At 35.8% G+C, this 11,094-nt stretch overlaps 1 protein-coding gene across 1 annotated transcript in view; it reads right to left on the reverse strand.

The window, feature by feature from the left end:
- The window catches only part of CORIN (corin, serine peptidase), a 201,733-nt gene extending 190,921 nt beyond the window's left edge, over positions 1 to 10,812 (reverse strand). The window contains exons 1-2 of the mRNA XM_064582039.1: positions 10,755 to 10,812; positions 10,354 to 10,554 (exon numbers count right to left, since the gene is read on the reverse strand). Coding sequence (XP_064438109.1) covers positions 10,354 to 10,554; positions 10,755 to 10,812 — 259 coding nt within the window. The remainder of the gene's footprint in view (positions 1 to 10,353; positions 10,555 to 10,754) is intronic.
- Between the last annotated feature and the right edge of the window lie 282 nt (positions 10,813 to 11,094).

The raw sequence follows: 11,094 nt of genomic DNA on the forward strand, positions 1-11,094 counted from the left end.
TAGCAGAATTATTTACAGTAGCCAAGATATGGAACCAGCCCAAGTGTCCATCAACCGATGACTGGATAAAGAAGATGGGGTATATATATACAATGGAATATTAGCGATAAAAAATAATGAAATCTCATCATTTGCAAGGACATGGATGGAGCTAGTGAGTATAATGCTAACCACAATAAGTCAGTCAGAGAAAGACAAATACCATATGATTTCACTCATATGTGGAATTTAAGAAACAAAACAAAGGAGCAAAGGGAAAATAGAGAGAGAGAGAGTGGCAAACCAAGAAATCGATTCTTAATTATAGAGAACACCTCACACCTGTTAGGATAGCTATTTGATAATAGCTAGACAAGAGATAACAAGTGTTGATGAGGATGTAGAGAAAGGAGAACCCTTGTACAGTGTTGATGGGAATGTAAATCGGTGTGGTCGCTATAAAAGACAGTGTGGAGATTCCACCAAAATTAAAAATAGAAATACCATATCACCCAGCAATTCCACATCTGGGAAAGTGGCATTTCTTTTTTATCTGAAGAAAACGAAAATGCCAATTTGAAAAGATATATGCACCCCATGTTTATTGCAGCACGAGTTACAACAGCCAAGATGTGGAACAACAGAAGTGTCCATTGAAAGATGAATGGATAAAGAACATGTAATGGGATATTATTTGGTCATAAAAAGAAATCCTGTCAATAGCAATAACATGGAGAGAGACAAATACCGTATGGTATCATTTATATGTGGAATATTAAAAAAAAAGGACTTCACAGAACAGAGAATAGAGTAGTGGTTGCTAGGAACTGAGGGGAAATAAGGGGTTGTAGATCAAAGGGTACAAATTTTCAGTTACAAGATGAATAAGTTCTGAGGATCTAACTAACATATAGCAGGGTGACTATAGTTAACAATACTGTATGATAGACTTGATATTTGCTGAGAGTAAAAGTGTTCTCACCACACACACAGAGTTAACTACATGAAGTGATGGATGTGTTAATTACCTTGATCTTGGCAATCATGTCAAAATGCATATGTATATCAAATCACCACATTTTACACTTTAAATATATGCAAATGTTTATCAATTTTTCCTCAATAAAGCTGGGAGAAAAAAAAGACTACTTGTTGAGTTTAAATCTTCTTGGCAACTCTTTTGGTGCTTAGAGTTCATCCACTAGGGATGTACAATCAAAATATTCTAAGTTCAGTGGAGATAATTCTTTTATTTTGGATGGTTGAGTCACTAACTTGATATACAGTTAGATAATTTATTGCCTTGTTTTCAATTTTTAATGAATTTTTCCCTCTGGTCTAATCGTTTATTAAATGAGTCATTTACCTGATTCTTAATCAAAACTACACGAAAGGTACATTTAAAAATGTCTTATTTGCATCCCTGTCACTTCCTTCATGTTCTTCTTCACCAAAAAAACCCCATTTTTATTAGTTTTTGGTGTAGCCTCCCTCTGTTTATTTTTTAACATAAGTAAATAAATATATTTTCCCTTTCCAATTTATCACACAAAAGGTGGCATATTTTATACATTGTTTTGCACCTTGATTTATTGATTCATGATTTAGTCTAGAGATCACTATATATGTCAGTGTGTAGAGATCTACCTCATTATCTCCCCAGATGTATCTTACACTATTGCTTGGCTACACCACATTTTTTTTTTTAACAGTTCCCTCCTAATGGACAGTTAGAATATTTTCATTCTTCAATTACAAATAATGTCAAAGCATCCAGGTTTTTGAGAGATACTCCTTATTGGATTAAAGATATTTTCTTCCTTGTTTAGTGTCAAATTTTAACAAATGCTTTTGCTTCAGCAATTGAGATGATCAGTAAAAGAAATCTACTTTATTAATTAAATTAGGAGACCTATGAATGAAGTGTCTAATATTAAGCCATCCTTGTATTTCCACAATAAGGCCTATTGTGTTAAAATGCAATATAATTTTAGGTGTTAATAGATTTGGTTGCTGATATTTTATTTAATAGCTTTGCATTAAATGTGAGATTTGTATTAGTCTACCCAGGCTGCCATCACAGAATACTATAGACTGGGTGGCTTAAAGAACAAAAATTTATTTTCTCCCAGTTCTGGAGTTGGAAGTCTAAGATCAAAGTGACGGCATGGTGGGTTTCTGAGGAAAGCTCTTCCCTTGGGTTATAGAGGATGTCTTCTCACTCTGTGCTCACTGTGTGCTCATATGACCTCTTTTTTGTATGAGCATGGAAAGAGCAAGTTTTCTGGTGTCTCCTCTTAAAGGAAGGATACTTAATCCCATCATGATGGTCCCACCTCATGACCTCCTCTAGCTCTAATTACTTCCCAAAGTCCCCATCTCCAAATACCATCACATTGGGTGTCAAAGCTTCAACATACGAGTTTTAGAGGGATACAAACATTCAGTTCATAACATTCCACCCTTGGTCCCCCAAAATTCATGTCCTTATATGCAAAATATATTTATTCTATCCCCAAAGCCCCAAAGTCTAAGTCATTCCAGCATCAACTCCAGAGTCTTACCTAAATAGTATCTAAATCAGATGTGGGTGAAACCCAAAGCACAATTCATCCTGAGGCAAAATTCCTCTCCAGTTGTGAAACTGTGAAACCTGACAAGTTATGGGCTTCCAAAATACAATGGTGGGACAGGCAGAGGATAGACATTCCCATTCCCAAAGGGAGAAATAGGAAATAAGGAGGGGGTGATGGGTCCCCACCTTACCATTGACAGTGCATGATGTGTCCCCACACATCTCTCATGATTGGCTATAACATGGCCACTTGGCCAATCCCCAAACTCTAAAACAAGTAAAAAGTTAATTCATTTCTTTCCCATGGCAACCCTCTCATATTATTTATTTCTAAAAATTTCTGTTGACCTTAAAAGATACATAATATGGTAACACACGATGACTTAATAGCCATCAAGTTATCATAAATCAGTTTCTTAAAATGCATATCCTTTGTCCAGTACACATTTCTAAACATATAACCAAAGCAGAAACAAACTCTGTGAGTTGGTTACTTAATAAACAATGAAAGATTGGAAAGAAATTTCAAGGAGGGAATTGTGTAATTCCAGACCTCCCACTTTCTGAGGTGATAAAATTCTCAATAGTACCTGTAAAAGCAAGGTTGGCCTTCCCATAAAATTGAAAACTACAGGCTCGGTTCAAATTATCTAAGTTAATTATATTCTAACTAAATTTTTAAATTTAATAGTGATACAGTATAATCTCATTAAAAATGAAAAATCCAGGTCAAACCTTTAAACTGAAATTAACTTTTATAATTATAAATAAAACTTTATTGTTTGGAAAAATGATATATTTATTATAGCTTAAATATGGTATGAATTAACAATTTTATCTATTAAAGAAATAAGAAGAATTGACATAGATCATGTTTTCCTCTGTCCCTGACCCTCTCTTATAGAATTTCTCAGTTTGTTTATGTCTCAAGGCAGTTACTAGACAGTGGCTACTTAGGGACAGGATTTCTCTATCTGGTCCAATTTTATAGTACACAGCCAAACCCCAGAGCTTGGCACCCAATAAACAGCTGCTGATGAATAAATGGTGCTTCCCAGAATATCCTAAACTCTCGGAAATTGAGATGTCTCGCAAAGCTTGGAGGAGCACATAAACATCAGAATGAGTTTACACCAATTAACATAATTATAAACAAGTACTGTAAGTTTTATCAATTCAAACACCACATACAAATATTAGGTTAATGATGCAGAGGAGCAAAATATAAGAATAAAATATGTTAACAATAAAAGACAAGGAGCGGTTTGCATCAAATGTAAATTGATGCAAAGCTTTTGGCTTACAAAATTCATTATTATATTCATTTCAACTACAAGTAAGTGAAAAGTCATATTCTCCAAAGGCACAAGTAACAGCAGATTCCCACAGATAGTTTTTTTGCTTTCAACACAGAATTGTACAAAGACCAAAAACCTAAGACAGTCAGCAAATTGAATGATTCAGGCAAAAGAATATACACAATGCCAAATTTCTTTCAGAACCAGAGAGTAGAATAAATTACACAGGGTTTTTTTTAACTTTTATCTAAGAATTTGGCTTTTAAAAGATCATTTTTATCCTTGAATTGAATCAGGATTGTGTTTGCAATGTAGTATCACCATGCTATTGTTTTTTCTTTTTTCTCTATACTGATCAAGGAAATTGGGCTGTTCTTCCTGAAGAGGAAACTGTGATAATGATTCTGGAGAGGAAAATTTTGAACCACAAGCCTTTGACACAACTATTTAACTCTGACTCTCATTTGCTACAGTAATGTGTTATAGGCACAATCCCTTTGGGGGAACATGTCACCTGTGGAATATTGCAGGATTCATTTTGGAAAGAAGGTCAGGAAGTCTTACCCAGAGATCTTTGAGAAGGGAAGACTGGGACCGTAGTCAATGGAGAGTGAACCAGTGACCAATCCATTACCCCTTTCAAAAGCCTACCTCTGCAAATGATTGAGTTTGCTTTCTCAGGAAGAGAACCCAGTACTTCCCAAGGACAGTCATCTAAAGATGAAATAAGGAGAAAGGAAAGGAGAGTGGGTTGGGGAGGGGGCGGGAATCTATTACTACATTTGAAATTCCTTTCTCTCTTTCCCAAGTATTGTGCAGGTCTTTACTAGAATGCTACCGTGCTAACCAGGAAAACATGCAACAATTATTTAAATGTTTCACTTGGTTCTTGCTTAGATGTTAATTCTAGCCAGAAGCCATTTCTGAATCTCATAACTATTCTTCAAGCCTGAAGAATATGATTTAATATACAGAAGAGGGCAACCAACTGGACTTGAACATTGGTGTCTACCACTGATGGTTAGCGGAGCACATAAGCAATAGTATCCAGGGTCATGACTAGAGTAAATTTTGGAGTAGCAAATTCCTAATGAAGCAGCTTAAACAGGCCTTAGACTCTTCCAGGTATCAAAAAAAACCTCTTTTCATCTGGAGTATGTATTCTTAATCATAATCCAAAGACCCCAAGGGACGCATACATAGAATTTTTATTGTCTATGAAGAACCTGGATTGGAGAAAAATAGCATTTCTATTTCCATTAACCTCCAACTGAAATTTAGAATACTTAAATTATCAACATAGGTAACAAATGTAGAAAAACAAATTAAAAATTATACATGATATTTTCTTATCAACATGGAGCTGTGGCAGACATTTCAAAATATTATTTATGCTCATCCCTGTTATAAAATTATAGTTATTGACCTACTGCTAGATATCATTATTGAATAGACACACGAATTACTGTATCATTAATTTATGTTTCTAATATTTTGATAACTGAATTTTAATAAAATTACCTTCCTTTGTGATTCTGTGTAATTTATCTTTGGCACCAAAACATTATTCTGAGAAGGCACCTACAGGCCTCACCAGATTGCCAAAGCAGTCCTTGGCACCAAAAAAGTTAAGAAGCTCTGCCATAGAGCCTTGCTGCTTTTTCTGGGTTTGTGACACAAACAGCTAGAATTCTGTTACCCGAAAGCAGTATTTTGCAAGCTGAAAATTGTCACAGGCATTCTTACAGGGAGAAAGTTATGCAGGTGTATATATAATTAGATATAAACCACTTTATGCCTATAGATCTAGCGCAACTACAAAATTAGTATGTATAATTTAAATAGAAACAAAATTACAAAGCTAATGAAATTTAAGTTAATTACATTAATGAATAATAATAACATTATTCTATGAAAAGTATGGTGCTGAGTCCCAAGTTCTTCTGTACTTAGGAAGTTTATACCACCATGTATCCCAGCTGAGCAAGTGGGTCACCATTTTTCTGTTTGAATCGCCATGAAGGTGCCCTTTGTACAGGAAGCCAGTACATACTTTCATTCTGCAATTGAGAAGAGCATCTATCAAGTCTGCCTCTGTCCGTTTCTTGATGGCTGGCAAACGTCCAGGCAATACAGCTTAGCAGTAACATAACTCCTAAATAGAAACTCAAATACAGGCACCAAAATTCCACGTTAAGTACTTGTTCTAAGACGGTGACCCAGGTTATTGAGGTCAGACTTACAGTAGTTATTTTTTTATCACTGAAATGAAAGCATATATTTAAGAAATTATTATAGAGAATTCTTGGATCCTCAGAATACATCTGAGTCCCTCAAACCCCAGATGGAAAAGTACTGTCCAACAAAAAGCAAGGAATGCTAAGGATACAATTCTTGGGCACACTTAATCTGTTCACTCATCCCCATTTACACATATGAGCACAGATAAGCACAGATCCCCACTCCAAACAGCATAATAATCCATAGTCAGTAAGCTATAGAGGTGGGTGCATTACTCTGAGGACAGCAGAACTGACTTTAAAAAATATAATGAAGACATCCAGTGTTCTATTGTTGATAAGATTAGAAAATGTCAGGGAAAAAGGAGAAGGGACTTAACGTGATTTCAGATGTCTAATTAGACTCTAATTAGACTCCCTCTCCCCAAAATCCCCCTTTGTAGAGTTGCCTGATGAATAGTAATCCAGGCAAAACTTCAAGACTCTGATCCCCTTAGCTTCATACTCTTGGCAGAACTTACTTTCAAGCTAATAGAAACACCATGTTACAAACAGAAAACTAGGAAGAAAGAATAACTTTAGGGTTTTTGACTGGTGTGTAAGCTTTCTACACTCAGCAATTTTTTTTATTATGTTATGTTAATCACCCATACATTACATCATTAGTTTTTGATGTAGTGTTCCATGTACACTCAGCAAATTTTTAGCATGTGATTAGGGCACTTTTGGTACAAAGTTATCAGTGCTAATAAATCTTTTTTTAAAAGTGAATGAGAGGCATGATGCATTTTCATCTGATACAGATGATTACGGAGCTGGTTATCAAAGAGCATGATAACAGAATACTTGAAGCTTCTAGCACATTACCCCACTCTTTTCTCACTTTAATTCCTGACCAGAGTTTCTAGGTTACTTCATTGTGCACCAAATTATTTTTAACCCAAAAGCTCTTGGTTGGTCAAAGAGTTTTTTCCCTTTCCTTAGAATTCAATTTATGTTTAAATATTTATAAAAATATGTAAGGAGAAAGGTGAAAACAAAAAAGTGAAAATACAAAATGCAACCTAGAAAAATCCCTTGCTGAAATGTAATATGCAAGCTTTCCCTTTCCATATTACAACTGGGTTTCAAAATGCAGCTAATGAAAATCCAGAAGTAACAGATGTCACATAAAACCTGTTTTACATTTACAAAGCTCCACCACAGTGTAATGGGGGGGGGGGTATTCTGATTAAGAGTTTACAAACTATAGTAGTCTATGCTTTGGCTTGATATTGAGGACCACCAGGCGGAAAGGTCTTAAGGAAAGGCTACTTCCTTGTACCTTTGCCTGGAGTTCTCTCCTTGGTTTCCTACCCAGGATATTTGGATAGAACAGAATGTCTGGGCACTGTATTTTTGGACTGAAGTGGACTTAAATAGCTTTCACATATGCCAGGAATTTAAAATGACATTTCAATTAGATAATAATTTTTTTAAAAGTATAAAAGCAAATCCTCTGTTAGGTGTTAGTACTGATACAGGGCATTAAATGATGCTTTAAGTAAAACTGGTTAAATATCAAGTGCAGAAGTATGATTAGATATCGTTAATGAAAAGTGATAAATCAGATATTAAAATTTTGAAATGACTGTAGTTCATTTCTTTTTCATTCAATAAATATTTTATAGTGCAATGAACAAAACAAATTACTCTCCTCGAGCTTAAATTTGTTCTGCAACAACAAAGAATGCAATAAAATTAAATGAAGAAGCATGAAATTCTTGAAAGAGCAGTGGTCTAGGAGTCCCAAGAACAGAATTCCAATTTAATGCCTACCAACTACTACACAAGTGATATTGGATATGTCAACTTAATTTCTCTAAGCCTCAATTCCCTTACTTGAAATGGTGTGTATTGTCTGTCCTGCACACCTCATCAGTTAATTACATATAAGGACCACAGAGAAAGTATTTAAATATGCCCTCAAAACAACCAAAAGCTCTATAATCACAGGCTAGCAGTATTATTGAAATGTATGAAAAACTATCAAATCCTTTGCAATGAATAATTTTAGTTAATACCGACAGTCTATTGAGGGTCTAGGTGGTCAGACAGTAAAGCTCAATGTTAACTGTCAAGTACATTAACGACATGGAATGATATATATTCAAAGGTTTTGACCTTTCTCCATTTAACCGTTCTAATTTCACCTGGATTTCCTTTACACGTCAAACTACGTTCATAGTCTCAAGCAATGTTCCAGGCATAGGAAGAGAAAACGAGTCAAACAGACTTCTATCAAGCTTCCAAACTGAGTAACAAATACCATATGTTTCTTTACTCTTCAGAGTATGTGTCTGCCACCTCTACTTGAATCTTAACAAATGACAAAACTTTCAAAATAGAGATAAATCCACTTAGCAAAAGAAAATAACAATTGCTGTAATTGCAACCACATTAACGGGACTGAGTTTTTGCTTAAATGACTTCTGCACTTGTAATGAAAAACACGGTCCTTAAGAAAGTAAAACTGGGGTAAAAAAAAGTTGAGCAACAGGAGAATGATAAGAAAAACTAAACATATGACAAAACCATAGAATAACCAATAAACATTAGAAACAATGTTTACAAAGTATGTTAATAATATGGGAGAAATTCTCTTACATCAACTGTTAAGTAATAAAAGCAGAATAAAAAAAGAATAATGAAGTGCTTAAAACATGAATAAAATCTTAAAAACTTCAAAATCAAACTCATGAGGAAAATAAATTTTACTGGGCATAATTTGGGTTTGCAGTTATTATTACCAGGTAATAAACACGGATCTGTGTTAATCACTGATGAACACCAAGCATAAGAAATAGTTAATATGTGGGTGCTGTGTGAAATAATGGAATCCAAACAGTCTGTCTCTTTGGGGCTAAAGCAACAGAATAATTCTGCTTTTCTTCAGACACTGACAAACATATGCTATGATAGCTACAATTTAGCCTAATCCTTCCCTTCCTGGCTCAGAATGAAAATCAATACTCTGTCCTAGACCTAGGCTGTGATTTCCCTTTGTGTGTTTTCATGAAAGAGGGAGGAACAAACAAGAAAATGACCATGAATGGATGGGCTTTGTACAATTTTCAATCACATAATCTTGTTTTAGAAAGTAGAAAATAAGAATTAAGGGATGCCTGGGTGGCTCAGTCAGTTAAGCATCTGACTTCGGCTCAGGTCATGATCCCAGGGTCCTGGGATCGAGCCCCATGTGGTGTTCTGCACTCAGCACGGAGTCTGCTTGTCCGTCTGCCCCTCCCCCGACTCGTGCGCGCGCTCTCTCTCTCTCTCTCTCTTTCTCTCTCTCTCTCAAATAAAATCTTTAGAAAAAAAGAAAATAAGAACTAAGACAAGTGCAGAGAAAGTTCTTACAGTGACTGCACTCTGATTATGTTTTGCCAGCACTAACTGGATCAGAGCCGACATTCTTGGACACTTTACCCACAACTCCACTCCCACCAGAATTCTGGAAGCTTAGTGCCTTTACTAAAAATCTGAGGGATATTGAGGAATAGAATCACATTCCAGAGCATATTGCCTGCTACCATCTAACTGGTCCCATCTCCACACTTGCTGTCCTCTCTCTCTCTCTTCCAGCTCTTGTTCTGGAATAGCTGACATATTCCTCCATTTGTCCTTAAGCAGAGTTTCATACACGCCATTTTCCTCAAGGTGTGATTGTCAGTCACCAACACATACAATAAATAGCACAGCCAAAAAAAGAGGGAGAAGAGGGAAACAATGTAAAAAGAACACATGAGCACCTCCAAAGCAAATGGGGGGATAGTTCCCATTAAATCATTGACATTCTATCATAGAATTGAGATCCTTCCCACAAGGCACCAATAAGAAAATAAGTAACTTCACTTACTTATTCATTTAACCATCTCAAAATAAGTAACTTCAAACTTCAAACCAGAAACACAAACTTTCAGAAGTGAACCACCATAAAATCAATACCATTGTATTGGGGCAAGCAGTATGCCTCAGAAATGTTGAATGACGTTGATACATTTTCATTTTTTACCCTTCTCCCTATCTGGACAGCTGAGCTGATGGCATTTCATGTTAGGAATAGAACTCTCAGTTAAGTTTGCCGGATAAGTGAGTAGAGCTTTGCCCGTGTGACCAGTAAGTGATTGTGAATTAAGAGCACTGGTTGCCACACTTAAAAACCCACCCATGGGTTCCACAGACATTAAAGGGCACAAGTATTCAGCATCCTCAGACTTACTTGTGTTCTTGTGATTCTGGTCCCCTGGGAGAGAAGCATCCGTGGTCCAGGCTGGAATGTGTTGATTGGGATGTGTAGTAGATGTCACAGTGCTCTTGTTACAGATCATATTTGTAAGAATAATATCAGACACTTGAACTTCACCATCAGTGACCAAAGGTTCACTCCCATTTGATTTAAAATAGGTTTTTTTTAATGTTCCTGAAAGACAAAAAAAAAAGGATATTTTGATACATTACTAGAAGTATTTATTTTAAAAAACCCATTAAGAAAACTCTAGAGCTATTTTCCCAAGTTTCATTCTATCCAGGCAAACACAAAGAGAAAGATGGTGGCTAGCAAAACTACCCACTTCACTGGGACAACCAAGAGAGTTTCTCTTCTACCACGAGTAACCTAACCCTGTGAAGAAACTACTGCTTTCTCAAAAGCTTCAGGTAGAGAAACTGAGTCTCCCATCTAGGTGTCCCCATGCCCAAAGAATTCAGGGCAATTCCACCTCACCTGAGACTTACAACAAATAAATGAAATGTGGTGAACCTTATAATGTTTCCTTCCTCCTTTCTCAGTTTCTCAATTTCATCCATCATTTTATGCTACTTAGTACCCAGGACACAAGCTCTGCATATCTCTATATCTGCCACCAAAGGACAATAGTGTCTGCTTAGTTTCAGCCTTATATTTCTCCACATTTTCCAAATTTCAGTGACCTATGCATAACAGATAAATAAAAATAACAGG

This window comes from Mirounga angustirostris, unplaced genomic scaffold (assembly GCF_029215605.1).
Source record: "Mirounga angustirostris isolate CCGP_5_RB_7025 unplaced genomic scaffold, mMirAng1.0.hap1 SCAF_2, whole genome shotgun sequence".
NCBI lineage: Eukaryota > Metazoa > Chordata > Mammalia > Carnivora > Phocidae > Mirounga > Mirounga angustirostris.